Source organism: Choloepus didactylus, chromosome 6 (assembly GCF_015220235.1).
Source record: "Choloepus didactylus isolate mChoDid1 chromosome 6, mChoDid1.pri, whole genome shotgun sequence".
NCBI classification, from domain to species: domain Eukaryota; kingdom Metazoa; phylum Chordata; class Mammalia; order Pilosa; family Megalonychidae; genus Choloepus; species Choloepus didactylus.
Window position 1 is genome coordinate 18680473 of NC_051312.1, and position 18573 is coordinate 18699045.

Consider the following 18573-nt stretch of genomic DNA (forward strand, 5'->3'; position numbering starts at 1 on the left):
AATTTAATAATTTAAAACAGAAAATTGCTTCCTTTGTGTAATATTGTTTATTTGTTTTAAACATGTCAAAGGTTCTTATTTTCAGCTTAAAGCATATAATTTCAAGTTGTTTGGCATACTTAAAAGTAAAAACAATTTTGAAAATAGTTTTTCAATGTTAATAAAATGCACAGAGAAATCAAAACCTGTCCAAAGTTTTGAAAAAGCCTCAACTTCTGGAATGAATATGAATTAGCCTGAGTTAAAATTCAGCAGATTGACTATGAAAACTATTCCAGAGCAATAGAAAAAACGTTAAGAGGCGAAACAACAAAGAATTGAAGTGAATTATAAATATTAAAACAGCAGAGGAAAAGGTGACTACCATAGCTTCTGTTAACTCACTCACTGATCTTGTTGCATAAACTATGTTACAGTTTTTATGTACCTATAAACCATTCAGAGTTGAACAGTTACCCTAATAGGTAAACTAATAAAGAGATGGTGGTGGGAGTTTGAGAATATCTACTTCTTCCAAATTTTACAAACATAACAGCTATCTTTTATTAAGTGTTTACTGGATTCCAGGTATCAAATTATTTGCAACAAAAGGTAGAACGTGAATTCACTCCCTGAGCTCTGACTCTAGATCCAAAGTGTTTAATCAGTGGATTAGACTGAGATTGATTTTGAGGATAAATTACCCAGAATGCAATTTCAATCTCTCCACAGCCTTACAACTATATTACATGCCAACTCTTGGTTTAAAATAATACCCAACAATCATTTAAGTTATCTCCAACAGAAGTTTGAAAATTTCACTACACTCTCCAAGAAGTTCTCCTTCAGATGACCTAGAGTCATTTCTTTAGACATACCCTTTGGACACATGAGACAATTTTAGCTCTGAAAAGGCAGGCTGGGGTTTTAATCAAAACTCAACATTTCCCCTAAATCGTAAAATCTCCAAAACAATCACTGAATATCAAGGAAAATAAGACCTTCCAATCTTGGCAGACCTGTTCTATTTTCCAAGTAACAGCAACAAAAAAACAAAAAACTGCTTGTCAAAATAGTCATGCAAAACCTTCTACTCAGAAAAAATTTCCCAACATAAAATACTTCTGCCTGGTATACTCTGAAGTATTAGCATCAGATTCCAAATTTGGAGAAACTAGAAACCTGAGCTTTGGTACTTAATTATTTATAAAGCAGCCACAAATTCAAGTTACTGGTTCCTAACCACCCTATGATTTTTTTTTAAACGGCATAAAATCCAGGTTTTAAACTTGCCTTATAGATATATTCTCAAAATATTTATTATGAAGAATAAAATTTTCATTACGAATACACTGTACACATACACACTAGCAGACTATAAAAGAACCTTGAAAATTAACTGGTCAGCTATCAGTTACTATTAAACAGATTCCAGGAGTTGGAAACTGCCTGTGTCAGGATTAGACATAATACAAGATATGCTTAAAAGTAAATCTGCTGCTGTGTGCTTGAATTTAGGATCACGGAACAAAGTCAACAACTAAGAAAAAACGTAATGAATGAGCAACTGGCTCAACATGTCGGGGGCAATTTTAATAACCTGATCTGCAAAGCCAAAACAAAGCCAAAATAAAGTCTTTTAAAAAAGTGTTTAAATAAGAAAAAACTGAACAGTAACTTTCCTTCATAAATGCAGATAAGCAGAAGACTACATTCAATATGTTTATTTGGTTTGCTAAAACTCAGAGAAATGACCTCATTTAATTATTCACCAAGCTGAAATCTTAGAACAATTTTCTTTCCTCAGTCTTTAAATTGCATTTTTGAATCTGTATCAACATCAAGATTTTGTTTATACTTTATATATTGTGTACCATTCCTCTTCAATAAAAAATAGCTTAAAAATTGTAATAAACTGACATCAAATAAATAGGTTTTTAAATAACTCCAAGATATTCCTCCATCCAATCTGCTGTCATCTACATAGGTACTAGTTACACCAGCAATTCTTTATTGAATAAAAGTCATTTTTAAATTGAAACTAAATAGATTATCAGGCTGAAGCTTATTCTATTTTCTATCAGAATACAAGATAATCAGGGTAATGTACAGAAGAGAGGTAAGAGGATGACCATATCTTACCTTTATCAGTTACTTTTTCTACGCATCTGAAAGAAATGAGAATCAAATATTAAAAAAGCAATCTTGCACATTTTCTTAAAATACAAATATTTACCTCTTTCAGAAAACAAGTAAAAAGCATCTAGAGCAGTGCTGTCCAACAGAACTTTCTACAATGATGGAAATGTTTTGTATCTGTACTGTTGAATACAGTGGCCACATGTGGCTACTGAGCACCTGAAGTATCTAGTCTAAGGGGACTGAACTTCTAATTTTGATCAATGTTCATTTAAACAGCCAAATGTGGCTACTGCATCTGATTACCTTAAATGACTGAGCTAGAGTATCATGTAAAATAGTTGTTTCAAACTATGAAATACATTAATACAAAGAAAATATACCTAATTTTGTTAGATGTGATGCCATAAGTGCTTATATAAGATTTTACACAAAGGCAGTAACTTCAGTTGAAATAACATATTTAGGATTTGCTTTAAATACTTCCACCAAAAAAGGGGGGACAAAGGAAAAGTAGACAGATGAAGCAAGCATGGGAAAATCTCAGTAACTGTTGAACCTAGGTGACTGATACTATACTGGGATTTCATTATATTATTTCATCTATTTTGTGAATATTTCACAATATTCATAATCAAAATTTAATGAATTTAAAAAGAAAAAAAACATAAAATTGTTGATTAAGCCCATCTCAAAATCTATTTCTAAAAAGGCAACAGATGAATCTCCAAAATAATGTAACTTGCACTTTACAAATCAGACAGTGACAGTAAAGAACTTAAAGTTTTAAGCCTACAGATTAAAAGAAAATGTCATTTCTATGTTTTTAATGGAAAATTTCTATCATATAAATGGTGAGTAGAGATGACCCTCCCTATACCCATTACTCAGATTCAAAAAATCAACATGTCTCTGGACTTGTCATAAAGATGCCACAGTATCTATGAGCAGTACAAAGGTTATTTTTTATTTTATTTTATTTTTTTTTTGCTTTTTGTATCTTTGTTAGTTTTTGGCAAGTAAACCTATTCTGCTGTTCTTTTTAAGAAAAAATAGCTATTTTTTTTTGTTCCATGTCTTTTTAAAGCTTTGGTGTTATAACTTTATTTTAAATGATATTATAAATGTCTCAATTAACAATTAACACAAGATAACTGCTAATCTTCCTAACCCTAAAGGAAAACTACAGAAATAATTGCTAAATTTTTAAAACATTAAACGATAAACTTCCTGAAAACCTTTTGGAATGTTTAAATGTTTCCATTACAGTACTGCTCATCCTAAAAGGAAAGCTTAATATTTTAGTCTTGTATAACTAACTGAAGACTTCTGTAAGAGACCCCAAAGTTAGAAGTTTTACATTCTGAAAAACACAGGATAAATGGAGGACTTAGTATTATAAGGTGGCCTAGGAAGCAGGATGTTTTAACTTATAAATTGGAAAAAAAGTGCGTCTGAAAACTACTATACCAATCCTACAATATTTTGTGTGTGGGGGGGACATATGTATTAAAGAATTAAATAAGAGTATATAATTTTCTGCATTTGAAATGCGAGAATCCTAACTGGAGTATATTGACTTAAAAACATGGCAAATCTTCAGCCTAATTTTTAGACAGTACTGAGTACATACATAACTATTCCCCAAACTTGGTTTATCTTTCCTGACTATTAGTCTTCTAGGTTTTAATTTATAATGATTCTAAGCATTTAATTTCATGTCTTGCCTTGAGTAAGATCAACAGAAACAATTCTTTCAACTCAACTTCACTCAAAAGTATTTCCTACTTTTCCCATTAATTTAGGAACATTTCAATGCAAGTAGAAAAAAAGGTATAAAAGCTTAAGGAAGTTCATAAAAACTGTATCCTAATTTTCACCCAACTATAAACTAAAGCTCATTTCACAAATTTACAGAATATCAGATTATAGACAAGGAATCCAATATAAAGAGATTAATGACTTGCCCAAGAACACTTAATGTGGACTATAGAAACCTGGGTCTTGAAATTTGGGTTTTCTGATTAAAGTCTAATACTTTTCCACTATAATATTCTGTCAATCTCCAAATTTCTATATTTAGTGTACTTTTAAGCTGTTGTACACTTTGCTATCTCTTTAATCAAGAGAAACCAATGTAGATATTAAACAGCTGATGACTGGGATTTAATAGGGGAAAAAGGTGGGATATGGAAATGGACCTGAATGGAACAAGTAATTAACATGGAGATTAAATCTCTAACTCCTTCTGTTACTGTCACAATATTATTTGGAAAACAGAGATGGATCAAGATCAGAAAACACTAAATAGCAGTTCCATAACTGACATTAAAAACCTGAAATGTCTTATTGAGTTAAAGAAAAATTTACACTGCAGGAAAATTTACACTGCTAAATGTATCTTATACAACTGAAAATTTGTAAACCATATACACGTTTGACAAATCTCCACTTAATCAATGCATCTTTCCCTTACAATGTAAGGTCCTCCAGAAACATGTTTCATTTATCTTTATATCCCTCAGGCTCAGCACAATACCATATCCAGTTACTGCTCAGTCAAGGTTTGCCTAAGTGAACTGCTTGGGGACTCTAAGGATTTCCAGACCATGAAATAAATTGAAAATGTATAACAAAAACATTATGATGAAAATTCATTTTAACAATCTGATCAAAACTTTGTATTATTTTAAATACAAAATCAAAAGATAGCTCTGAAAGAAGATAAAAGAACAGGATTATTGCTACTGTCTTTAATGATACTGGATAACAGAGGGAGGGACACTAAGAATTAAGACTATTCCTTTCATCCCACAAGGAATACTGTGGAGAAACTGAAGGTATTTAATCAAGACATCTTCAAGACCCTTGTGATAAGTTCAATCGTTAGTATCTTTTACTGTGGAAGTGCAAAGACTCATTAGTACTTTCACCAAGACTTCAGGAAAAAATAAACCATGACAGTGCGCAAAACTACCAACCTAGACATAAGTAAAACTGGTAGAACAGTGGGGGGGAGGGGATGAGGCAAGAAGATACTTAACTCTCAGTTGGTAGGTGAAAAGAGAAGGGAACTTAAAGATTATTTTAAGTATTAATCCCCCTATGAATGTAAAGGAAAAAAGTGAAAATTTCAATTTTGTAGAACATACAGAATTTACACGAAAACACCACTACGCACCACTCTATCATACCACCAACATTCAAAAAGAAAGTTTTTACTAAGTTTTCCCCCACCTTCAATTTTCCGTTTTTCCTAGCCTTTTTCTACTTGAAAGTCAAATGACACAGGTGAAGTTTTCAGTAATCAATCCAATCACAAACGGGATTAATTTCTGGAATTTACAAGACTGTGTGCTTTGGAATTCTTAACAAGAGCATTATTTCAATAAAAAAAAAATTCAAAATCTTTCTGCTCACGGTTCCATTACCTCTAAGCAAAAACGGAATTTCTCTCAATCTAATTTTAAAGACGAAGTTCTTATATTAAAACATACACAAATAAAACAAAACAAAACAAAAAAAACATGCTACTTGGTGAAAGAAAGTAAACCCACTAATTTTGGTACATGAAAGACTACATTTAACAAAATTGGCAACAGCCCCGTTTTCACACCTACCAATAAGTGTTAGATTTCTAAAAAGAGGGAAAATGTGAAAATTTAGAAAAGTCAAAAAAAGCTACATAAAGAAGTACAACTGGCTCTTGAGTTAACTAATGGGAAGACCGAGGTCAAGATCCTGCTGTTGATTTCCTAACGAAGAAGTGATGTAACTGGAGAACTGCTGTAAGAGGGAAAAGGACAGGCTGACAAAGGGTGCAGATGCCAGAATGCGGGATAAGCCTGCCGACCTCAAGGCAGAGGTGGCCACTTAAGGGAACAGAGGTGATGAATTATACAAAGAATGATTTCGGGGAGTGGGGAAGTGGCGTGACAGGCAGAGGGCACTAGGGGTGGGGCTGGGAGAAGTGATAAGACGGTAACAGGGAAACAGTGTGACATCAAGCGTGCGGAGTCGGCAGGGGGCAGAGCAGGGAGGATGTCACGTGGAGTGGGCGCTACGGGAGCCGGGAGGGTTGCGTGCGGACGGAGGGGGGTCTACCCCACCGCCTGAAAGACTGCGTTACTCACAAGAGTCGAGGACTCTTCTTGCCCTGAGCTGGAGATGGGGGCTTCGAGGCCTGGGACTGCGGCCCTGAGGCGTCGAGAGGCCTGGCGCTGGGGCTGCTCCTCCGCCTGCGGGGGTACTCGGCCTTCCTCCGGCGGGACACAGCGGCGGCGGCGGCCGCAGCGGCTCGTCCCCGGTCCCGACCTCCCCTCAGCACGCGGCTGCTAGTGGTCCCCGCAGGCGCCGCCGCCGCCGCCTCAGGAGGCCGTTGCTGTGGCTCCTCGGGAGCCGCCTTAGCCGCCGCAGCCTCTCCCCCTTCCTGGTCCTGCTGCCCCGGGGGTCTCGGCGGCTCTTCTGTCTCCCCCGGCATCGGGCTCGTCCGTCCCCCACCCCCTCGTCCCAGGCGGCGGAGGCGGAGGCGGCGGCGGCCGCGGAGCTACTCCCCCCCCCACCCCCCTCGCCTCTTGGAGCGTCGGGCTCACTCTCTCCCTGCGCTCTTCTTTCCCCCCTCCCCTCCGCCCGGCTCCGAGGGCGCCCCCTCCCGTCCCCTGCCACTCAGGGCCCGCGGCCGCAGGAGGTGCGCGCGCGCGCCTGCCACGGACACTCAGCAGGCCAATCGCGGTGGAGGAACAGCTTCCTGACCCCGCCCCTCGCGGCTTCACCCGCCGCGGCGTGCCGAATTCCCGCCCCTCACCCCTTCCTTTGACCAATCAGGAAACGGCTCAAAGGGAGCGCGCGAGGTTTCCTTCCCCGCGCACCCGCTCTCACCGTTAAACGCCTGCGTCTCGCGACAATCCCTCAGTGACCTTTTTCCCCCCTCCGGAGCTCAGCGCGCGCTAGGGGCAGTGGGAGGGGCAGGTTTCGCGAGGGGGTCCCTGGAAAAAAATCCACCTCTTCCCCGCCTCGCGCGCACCCTGAACTCGCTGCGCGCGCACCTGCCTCCCTAAGGAGCCGCTAATGCCGCAAGGGCTCTTTCTATCTTCCCAGGCCGCGAAAGCAGACTGGGCGTTCTTCGGCCTCCACCCCGAGTTCCACTTTCCTGTCTCTGGCTTTTCTGTCCCCAGCGCCGCCAGGTCTTGCAAGGAGACAGGGTCAATTTTTTGAGCTGTCGCTTCTCCTTTAAGAAAAAAAGCCCCGTCGGCTGCCGGATGAAAGTCTCTGACAAAATGGCGGCAGTAGACCGGAGGCGGGGGCATGGGGGCAACCAGAATCCTCCTTGTAGCGCACGCGCATGGCCAACTTTCCTAAAAGCATTCTGGGGAATGAAGTCGTATTTATTGGATGCTGCCGGAAAAAGATACGAAACCCGAGACAGAGAGGATGCTGGGAGTTTGGGGCTGCCGCATGAAGGGAAAGGTAGTTTGCTCTGTTTCCGCAACGCGCGTTTACGTTTCCAGGATGGCAGTGTTTCCGGATTGGGCTGTGACGCCTGCGCAGATCCAGGCCCGAATATTGAGCTAGTTACTGATAAGAATAGATGGGTTTTTTTTTCCTATTTTTCGTATTTTTTACTTAGAATTAGCATAGTATTTTTAGGATTGCCATGTAATACCCCTTACCGTGGTTTGATCAGGCGGAACCTCCCCTGGATCGACCAGCGTTCATTTCTACATTTATTCATCTCGTCATCCTGTGACCCACTAACCTGTGAGCTCCTGGAGGGCGGGGACTGAATCTGATTCTGTTGGATCCTTGGGGGACTAGCACAATGCCCAGCAGTCAGTTGGCTCTTAATAAAAGTTTGTAAAACGAATTGTAGATTTGCTTTTCTGCCTGACGCTTTTGGGGCGTCAACTGCTTAAATTTGGTCCCTGAGCTGGAGAGAAGGGTGAGGAGTTGTTAGCGTGACTTCGGTGACCTACCCGGAGAAGCTGAAGGTCTCTTCATGTTCCCCGTCCTGAAGCCACCTGTTTCTGCGGTTTACAAGTGGTTTTGTTGCACAGGAAACATGGTCAGAGTAGTAGCTTCATCAGAATTTGCTTTTCTGCCCAGTAGTGTGTGCAACTAATTTGTCTTCCTAGTACGTCAAAAGGGAGTTTCCATTGCTCATCAACAAGTTGCAATCGGAGATGCAGTGGGCTTCACGCCTCTCTTCCTCTGGTACTTTCAGCCGTTATAATCAAGGAATGATTTGCAGAACAGTCCTTTAACCCTGAAAATAAAGACCGGGGTATAAAAGTTTCAGAAGAAAAAGGATGGAAACATGATCCAATTCGAAATTTCGTATTATCCTTCAGTTAAACTGTAGACTGAGTCCCAGATTTGCAAACTAAGTGCTGAAGTGTATTTTTCCTTCCAGTAGTTTGGCTCAGTTACCGTTCCAGATAGGCAAATGTTTTATATTCGCTACTGAGTGCTTTGCACTTTCATGGGGCTAATGTCATTTTCAGTTGTAAAAATTGTTTGGGAGAGTGTGGATGGGAATTTTTTCCAAACCCTTGCTTGCCGTGAGCAGGTTTAGAACAGCACTGACATCCAATGGCTGCTCAAAGTAACGCAGAGTGGGAATTTCCTTTACCTTAAAAAAAAGAAAAAAGAAAGAAAGAAAGAAAGAAAAAGACCACTGTGTTGTTGAGGAAAGAGTACAGGCTTTGAATTCAAATCTGAATTTAATAGGTAGCAAGGCCACCTACTGTCTATATCTTTAGCAACTTACTGTCCTAAACCTATTTCATCACTAGTATTATTGGGAATAGTATCTATTCCACAGGGCTACAATTATAGTTCTTTACATACTATCTTCTCATAATAGGCATTTGGCATTTTTTTTTTCATTTAAGATGAATAAAATCACAGTCGTATAAAAAATGAAAGTTAACCTCGGTGTCACTTTTCAGAGAAACTGTTACAAGGCAATTTGACTAGGCTGGAAATTAAGCTTAATTGGAAAGTCAGAAGTTTAGCACCTGGTTCTTAAACCTTCCAGCTTCATTCTTCCGTGACCCCTATAAATGTTTGCGTTTTGGACCCCTGAAATAAGCCAGGCCTTGAGAATCCAAACATGACTAACGTCTAAACCTTCCACCTTCATCCTTCATGACCCCTATAAATATTTGCATTTTAGACCCCTGAAATAAGCCAGGCTCTGAGAATCCAAACATGCTCTGCTTTTAAAGGTTGTATAATGTATTCAGGAAAGCAGGCAAGCCTAATTTCTCAATAATTAGGTAAGCAAAGATAGCAAAATGAATTGGGTGCTGGTTAACTCTGATGGAAATTTTGTGGAGACTGTGCCTCCATGGTCCCTCAGCTTCACAGGAAAAAAAAAGTTTCCTGATACACAGTCACAGTGGGATACTCATACTGGGAAAAAACAGAAGAGCAAATCTGCCATTCCCATGAATTCAAGATGTATTCTGACATGTAGTAGGTGCTCAAATTTTGCTAAATTAATTTTGAATCTTTTATCGCCCTTGCCAGTGCACTGCCAGAACTCAAATCCTACTATTGCCTTTCTTTGTTAGTCCCATTTCATTTTAAAGTTGTGACCTACAAACTTTTTTTTTTAAATCACCAAATCAAAAGAGAGGAAGTGCTAAGCAAATACAGGAACTAAAAAGGGTTATAGAGGCTGCTTCACACTGTCTCATTCAGTGCCTTTGCAGTCCACTTCTTCAACACATGCTAAAGCAATTCCTTACAACCTGTGAGACCAGAGCAACTTGGGTGTGTGGCAATGGAAGAGTTGGGTGAGTGAGGAGCTTCTTTCAGGGGAAACTAAGAGAATGCAAGTTTTGCTGATGTCTGCATGTGTGGGTGGGGTGTTCTACCAAGACTGAGAGCATTACTGGAAGATTTTATTTTCACTGCTATCCCCAGAAGCGTGAGGAGCTATGATTGTTTTGGGGAACTGAGTTCACTGTTTGCAATAGCACAATAGGCGGAGATCTTGGTGCTAACTACAGAGTAAACTATCCATAAATACTTTTGGAGTGAATTATGACTAAAGTTTTTTTTTAATATGAGCATTTTGCATCTTTGGAACTACTGGAGATCATATGAGGGTCATGCTGCTGGGCATCTACAAGATGTGATTTGGGGGAAACAGTGAAAGGGGAAGGAGAATGTTAGGAGGAAGAGAAATAGAATAGAAGATCTGCAGAGGTGGAGAAAGGCTATGGTGGTTTCATTTGTTCCACAGTTTAGTATTAAATCAAGAAGACATAGCACTGTAACTCTGGTGATTTTGTTGCTAAGTTTTTTATTCAGAGGAATTCTGGAGGAACAGATTACTATGGCCTGCAAATATTATACCTTCTCCCATTCCAAGGCAATTAAAATCAGCAGTGGAACTATTGCAGAGAAATCTCCAATTTTAAATCTTTGGAGTAGAGTAAGGTTTGTCATTCTTGGGACTCATTTCATAGCCTTTACTAGCTTTTGTTGCCGACATCCTTACTAACACTGAGTTACCAACCTTTACCCAATTTCCTAACCACATTAATTCCATAGTGTGCTAGGTTTTTTGTGTGTTTGGGGTATGTCAAAAGTACGAACAACAACAACGAAAACATCTTGCATGTTGTCTTTTTTTGTCTATTTGGGGTGTGACTCAAGGATGGAAGAAAGGAAAATAACAAAGGGGAAGTGATGTTGAATGAAGAGGAGAAGGTGGTTGTTCAAAAAGTATTGAAGAGCTTTTGATGTAAAGTCTATTTTGAGCCTTGGGATAGAATCCATTTTGGACTTGGGATAGTGTCCAAATTCTCATCCTGTGTGAGTGTTGGGGAAATCCACATTTCTGCCTAAGTTCCACTAGGGTCTAGTCCTGCATTTTTATTTCAGAGATACATAATGGTTTTCATGCAGGTAATTCAAAAGGAAACTTTATTCAGTGACTTAGGCTAAACCTAGACATTTTTACATATGTCATTTTAGCATCCACAGAAATCCTCTGAAATAGGTATTATCCACTTTTCTTTCAGATAAGAAAACTAAGTAAAATAAAATAACTTGTTCAAGGTCACTCTCAAGAGCGTCCAACGCCAAAGCCAATTTAGCTACAAGGTGCTTTCTCTGAAAACTGTGTTGGCTCAAGGGTTCCCACTAATGAACCAACCCAGATAATAAAAAAATTAGTAGGTTTGCACAATTTTGCGTTTCTTGAACAGAACAGATGGTAGAAATCTGGTCCAGAAATGTAAAAAGCACTGGTGTAGATTGCCCAGATGGCTGCACCTGAACAGCTTCTTTAAATTGTCAACAGCCCAATAGTTACCTACACGATCTGGGGTGGGGAAATAGCATCCAGAACTGGTAGGCACAGGAGAGCAGATATTCCCTCTCTGCAGTACTTCCTTGGAGGATGGTAGCTCGTATCCATCCAGAAGGTTTTACCTTAACCCTTGTTACGTGGAGATGGTAGATAAAGGGGCAACAGAAGCAGATTCTATGACTAGGAATGAAATCATTACAACCCATGAGGACCCCCAAGAGACCTCATTTTACTCTTTTTTTAGACACTATTTGATATCTAAAAGGGGGGTTGAGCCGTAGGTGAGGTACAGGCCTATAGGGAAGGACTAGAAAGTTTTCAGTCCAGTTCCCACTCCCCACTCCCACCAGTAACCCCGTATTTGTCTTACTGAAATTAGTTATCGTCAAATGACAGAATCTGGCTAAAAGCAAGATGTTCTTGGGGTGTTGGTGATATGTGCACTCATAGAAAACAGGAAGAGAAAGGCCTAACTCATGACCAGAAGAGAGTTTTAAGAACGTTGGTTAGCTGGTGCTTCTCGGGAACGCTTAATAATATGATTTACTTCTGTTATAGAGGGTGTTTCCTCCCTCCCCCCAGTCTTTATTGTAAATGACTTTTTAATTTGAATCCAGGGGGGATCTTTGACTTCTGATTGAAGCAGAGCTTAGAAATTAGAAAAAAAATAGGATTATTTCTTAATAGAGAAATACAGACTAAAAATTTGTAATTCCTAAATTTTCTCTGACTGGCTAGCAAAGTTCTGAGACGATCATTTTACTTTCTCTTTCCACCTGAGTTTTCTTGTTATCTTTACTTTTCTCTCTTTCCTTTCCTTCTTTTTTTAAATGTTTTATTATTGAGAATATTCAGTATAAAAAAAATTAAAGAATATAGTTCAATGAACTATTACTGTCTGATGTACCCATCAACCAGCTTAAATAATCACCAGCCCTTGGCTAATCTTAATTCATTATATCCCCACCCATTCGTTCTATCCCTGGATTATTTTAAAGCAACTCAAGATATTATATCATTTTATCTGTAAATATTTCAGCATTAATCTCTAAAATAGATAAGTATATACATCTATGTACAGATAACCATAATACCGCTATCACACCTCCCCAAAAATCCTTAACAGTAGTAATTCCTTAATACCCTGAAATACCATTATCACACCTAAAAATATTAGCAGAAATTTCTTATTATTGAATATCCAGTCACTGTTCAATATTTTCTTATTGTGTTTTTTTTTTCAGTTTATTAAGGATCTAAATAAGCTCATACATTGATATTAGTTGTAAGTCTTAAAACAATCTTAATCTGTAGGTTTCCCTTCCATCTCTTTCTCCCCATTACAATTTGTTTGTTGAAAGGTCCTTTGTCTTGAAGAATTTAGTTCAGTTTTCTTATCTCTACAATTGTGTATAAAGTTCACCATTTTTGAGATGGATGACTGAGAGGATCTCTGAGGATGACAATTTTAAGAAATGATTAGATCCTTCCTTAATACATTAATAGCAATCCCCTGATTCTGAAATACATGAAATTGTCTTTTTAGTGACCTGTAAAGTTCATTTTCCTCTGCTAAGAACTGCAGAGCTGCACACATTATTAGAAATAATCTCATGCAGTGTTTTGTAAACTTTTTAAAACTACAACCTGTGGTAAGAAATCCAGTGGAGATCCACTAATGTGTCTCAACACTCGATTTGGAAAATACTGTTCTAATCCAATCACTTCATTATGTAGGTGAGGACATGGCTTCAGAAAAGGCCATGCCATGCTTAAGACGACTCAGACAATCCATGGAATAACGGGGACTGCAATGTCTGACTAGAAGCATGGGTTAGGGGTCAGATAGTCCAAGTTCAAGTCCTGGTTCTGCTCATAGTAGCAGCATGACCATAAACAAGTTATGTCTCTTTGCCTTCATTTTTCCATTTAAAAAATGAGGCTAAAAAATTCCCTGCCTTAAAGCATAAGGCTGATTAAGTAAATATGTAAATTCCTGATTACAGTACCTGATATGTATTAATTTTTATTATTATTATGAATTTCATCATAAAAAAAAGGTAATGGTGTAATATTTATAAAGTTCATTGGCTTTTCCCAAGAAATCTGCAAGGGAAACAAATCACAGCTATTTGGATTGCGACATCTTGCTAGATTTTGCAATATTTCAGTCTTCTCCCCAACCCTTTTTGCTCCCCACATGCTAACAGACAGAGTACTTACATTGGTTTTCAGAATTTTGTTACGTTGCTTTGGATAATTCTTGAGATTTCAGACAAAATAATCAGTTATAGGTATAAGTATTACTGCCCTGGTGTGTGTGTGTGTGTGTGTGTGTGTAAATATTTTACTTTTAAATAATTTCAAACTTACAAAAAAGTCACAAAAATAATACAGAAAACGTCAATATACCTTCTACCCATATGCCAATTTTTAACGTTTAACATTTTTCCATATTTGTTATGTCATTCTCTCTTTCTCTCCTAACATTTGAATGCCTGTTGTATATATCATGCTTCTTTACCCCTTAATAGTTCCACATATATTTCCTAAGTACAAGGATATTAACTTATGTAAACACCTTAAATAACAATTATCAAGTTCAAGAAGTTTAGCGTTGATATCAAACTTGCAGTTTATATCCCAATTTTTTCAGTTGTACCAATAATGTCCTTTTGGGCATTTTCTCCCTCGTTATTAGATCCAGTCCAAGATCATGTGTTGCATTTAATTGTCATTGTCTCTTTAGTTTCTTTTTCTTAAATTGGGTAACATATATACAACATAAAATTTTCTCTCTCACCCAAGCATACAATTTGGTGGCATTAAACATATTCATAATGTTGTGCTACCGTCACTCACACACATTACCAAACTTTTCCATTGCCCCAAATAGAGACCATCTCCCCATGATGCATTAACTCACAACTCTGTCTCCCCTCCCATCCCTGGGTACTCTACTTTCTCTCTCTATGAATTTGCATTATTTTAGTCATTTCCTTTAAGTGGAATCATGCAACTTTGTGTCTGGCTTATTTCACTCAACCTGATGTCTTTAAAGTTCATTTATGTTGTAGCATGTATCAGAACTTCATTCCTTTTCATGACTGAATAGTATGCTAGTGTATATATATACCACATTTTTTTTATCCATTCACCTGTTGATGGACACTGGATTGCTTCACCTTTTGGTTATTGTGAATAATACTGCTATGAACATCAGTATATACATATATGTTTGAGTCCCTGCTTTCAATTCTTTTGGGTATATATGGGATTGCTGGGTCATATGGTAGTTCTATGTTTAACTTTTTGAGGAACCATTAAACTGTTTTCCACAGTGGCTGAACCATTTTACATTCCAACCAACAATGTACAGGGGTTTTCATTTCTCTCAAAATAGCCATTTTAGTGAGTATGAGGGGGTATTTCATTGTTGTTTTGATTTGAATTTCCCTAATGGCTAATGACGTTGAGAATCTTTTCATGTGCTTATTGGCCATTTGTATATCTTTTTTGGAGAAATGTCTATTCAAGTTGTTTGTATATATTTTAATTGGATGGTTGTCTTTTTTGTTTTAAATTACAGAAATTCTTTATATATTCTGTATATATTCTTCATGGTTTCCAAATATTGTCTCATTCTCTTGGTTGTCTTTTCAGTTTCTTGGTAATGTCCTTTGCACAAAAATTTTTAATTTTGATGAATCCACTTTATCTATTTTTTTTTTCATTTGTTGCTCCTTTTTTTGGTGTAAAGTCTTAAGAATACGATCCCTGATACAAGGTTTTGAAGACATTTAGCCATGTTTTCTTCTAAGCATTTTATTTCTATTTAGGCCATTGATACATTTTGAGTTGATTTTTGTGTATGGTGTGAGGTAGAGGTCCACTTTCACTCATTTGCATGCAGATGTCTATTTTTCTTAGCAACATTTGTTGAAGAGACTGCTCTTGAGTGAAATTGGCACCCCTCTCAAAAATCAATTGGCCATAGATGTGAGGGTTTATTTCTGAATTTTCAGTTTTATTCTGTTTGTTCGTATGTCTGTCCTTGTGCCAGTACCAAAATATTTTGATGACTGTAGCTTTGTAATAAGTCTTAAAATGAGGAAGTGTGATGCCTCCAACTTAGTTCTTCTTTTTTGATTGTTTTGGTTATTCAGGGTCCCTTACCCTTCCTTGTGAATTTGGTGAATAGCCTTTCCACTTAGAAAAGATGGTTATTGGAATTTTGATTGGGATTGTGTTAAATCTGAAAATTGTTTGGGGTATGGGGTTTTTTATTTCTCTAAAAATAGCCATTTTAGTGAGTGTGAGGGGGTATGATTTTAGCAATATCAGTTGCTCCATTTCTTTAGGTCTTTCTTAATTTGTTTCAGCCATGATTTGTAGTTTTCCATGTACAAATCTTTTACATCCTGGGTTAAATTTATTCCTAGATATTTGATTCTTTTAGTTGCTATTGTGAAAGTAATTGTTTCCTTGATTTCCTTTTCAGATTGTTCATTGACAGTGTATAGAAATGTTACTGTATTTTGCATATTGATCTTGTACCCTACTACTTTGCTGAATTCACTTATTAATTTTTCTAAACTTTTTTGTAGATTCTTTGGGATTTTCTATATATAGGGTCATGCCATCTGCAAATAGGGATAGTTTTACATCTTTGCTTACAATTTGGATACCTTTTATTTCTTTTTGTTGTTGTTGTTGATTGCATTGTACTATCAGTACAATGTTGAATTGTAGTGGTAAAAATGGAGGCGTCCTTGTCTCGTTTCTTATCTTAGGAAGAAAGCTTTCAGTATTTCACCACTGAGTTTGATGTTAGCTGTGGGTTTTTCATTTATGCCCTTTATCATGATGAGGAATTTTCCTTCTATTCCTAATTTGCTGAGTGTTTGTATCAAGAAGGGGTGCTGAATTTTGTCAGATGACTTTTCTGTGTCAATTGACATGATCAGATGTGTTTTTTTTTTTAATTTTAATTATGCAAGTTGTAGGTTTACAGAAAATCATGTAAAAAAGGCAGCATTCCCATATATCCCCCAATTGTTGACACTTTGCATTAGTGTAGTACCTTTGTTACATTTGATGTAAGAATACCAAAATTGTATTATTAACTATAGTTCCTAGTTTATATTAGATGTTTTTCTTCATGTACCACCCTATTATTAGCACCTTGCATTAATTTGTTACAATTCATAAAAGAATATTTTTATACTTGTACTATTAACTGTAGTCCATCATTTGCAATAGGGTTCAAATGATGAAACAGTCGTATGTTTTATCTTTTAATTTTCATTCTAGTAACATAAATATGAACTAAAATTTCCCCTTTTAACCACATTCAAATATATAATCTGGTGCTGTTAATTACACTCATAATATTGTGCTGTTATCAACACCATCCATTTTCAAAACTTTATAATCAACCTAAGTAGAAATTCTGTACAAATTAAACATTAACTCCCCATTCTCTACCCTCAACCCAGCCCCTAGTGACCTATATTCTAGATTCTTACTCTATGAGTTTGCTTATTCTGATTATTTCATATCAGTGAGATCATGTAATATTTGTCCTTTTGTGTGTATCTTTCACTCAGCATAATGTCTTCAAGGTTCACATATGTTGTTGCATGTGTGAGGACTTCATTCCTTTTTATGGCTGAATAATATTCCAGTGTACATATATACCACATTTTGTTGATCCATTCATCAGTTGAAGGACGCTTGGGTTGCTTACATCTTTTGGCAATTGTAAGTAATGCTGCTATGAACATGAATGTGCAAATATCTATTCGAGCCCCTGCTTTCAATTCTTCTGGCTACATACCTAGTAGAGGGATTGTAGGGTCATGTGTTAATTCTGTACTTATCTTTCTGAGAAACTGCAAAACTGTCTTCCACAGCAACTGTACCATTTTACATTCCCACCAGAATGAATGAATACTCCTATTTCTCTACATCCTCTCTAATACTTGTAGTTTTTTTTAATAGTAGCCAGTCTAGTAGGTGTGAAATGGTATCTCATTGTGGTTTTGATTTGCATTTCCCTAATAGCTAGAGATGTTGAGCATCTTTTTATGTGCTTTTTAGCATTTGTATACTCTCTTTAGAGAAATGTCAAGTGTTTTTCCAATTTTAAAAGTTGGATTGTTTGTATTTTTATTGTTGAGTTGTAGAATTTCTTTACATATTCTGAATGTTAAACTCTTATCAGATATGCAATTGCTGAATATTATCTCCTATTGAGTAGGTTGTCTTTTCATGGTCATGATAATATCCTTTGATGCACAAAAATTTTGTATTTTGAGGAGGTCCCATATATCTATTTTTGTTGTTGTTCCTTGTGCTTTGAATGTAAAGTCTAAGAAACTATTGTCTTGACACAAGATCCGAAAATGCTTCCCTACATTTTCTTCTAGGAGTTTGGTAGTTTTGGTTCTTGTATTTAGGTCTCTGATCCATTTTGAGTTAATTTTTGTATGTGGTGTGAGATAGAGGTCCTCCTTCATTCCTTTGCATATGGATATCCAGTTCTCTCAGCACTTTTTGAAGAGACTATTCCTTCCCAATTGAGTGGGCTTGGCAGCCTTGTCAAAAACCAACTTGCTATAGATGTAAGGGCCTATTTCTGAGCTTTCAATTAGATTCTATTGATCTATATATCTATCCTTGTATTGTACCATGCTGTTTTGACAACTGTAGTTTTTGTAATAAGTTTTAAAGATAAGAAGTGGACCACGTGGGTTTTTCCCCCTTCATTATGTTAATGTGGCATATTACATTGATTGATTTTCTTACGTTGTACCACTCTTGTGTTCCTGGGATAAATCATGCTTTTCATGGGTATATAATCCTTTTAACGTGATGTTGGAATTAATTTGCTAGTATTTAGTTGGGTATTTTTGAATATATATTTATAAGGGATATTGGTCTTTAATTTTTGTATTCTTGTGATGTCTTTAGCTTTCTTTCATATTAACTCATATTAGAATGAATTATGAATTGTTTCCTCCTATTCAATTTTTTTGGAAGAGTTTGATAAGAATTGCTGTTAATTCTTCTTTGGATGTATATACTCATGTCTTTTCTTAAATTGAAGCAGTTCTCAACCATTTTGT

At 37.2% G+C, this 18573-nt stretch overlaps 2 protein-coding genes across 5 annotated transcripts in view; one reads left to right on the plus strand and one right to left on the minus strand.

Annotated features, from left to right (window-relative positions):
- The window catches only part of ZFP91 (ZFP91 zinc finger protein, atypical E3 ubiquitin ligase), a 56194-nt gene extending 49581 nt beyond the window's left edge, over positions 1–6613 (minus strand). The window contains exons 1-2 of the mRNA XM_037838465.1: positions 6252–6613; positions 2122–2147 (exon numbers count right to left, since the gene is read on the minus strand). Of these exons, the coding sequence (XP_037694393.1) occupies positions 2122–2147; positions 6252–6598 (373 nt within the window). The 5' untranslated portion in view covers positions 6599–6613. The remainder of the gene's footprint in view (positions 1–2121; positions 2148–6251) is intronic.
- Positions 6614–7074: 461 nt separating this feature from the next.
- Positions 7075–18573, plus strand: part of LPXN (leupaxin) — a 44460-nt gene continuing 32961 nt past the window's right edge. For 2 of the 4 annotated variants that reach the window (XM_037839047.1, XM_037839048.1), the window contains exon 1: positions 9764–9917. In XM_037839047.1, the coding sequence (XP_037694975.1) occupies positions 9905–9917 (13 nt within the window). In that variant the 5' untranslated portion in view covers positions 9764–9904. Of the gene's footprint in view, positions 7585–9763; positions 9918–18573 lie in introns of those variants that run through there. The other 2 variants (XM_037839044.1, XM_037839045.1) reach the window with 2 other exon arrangements.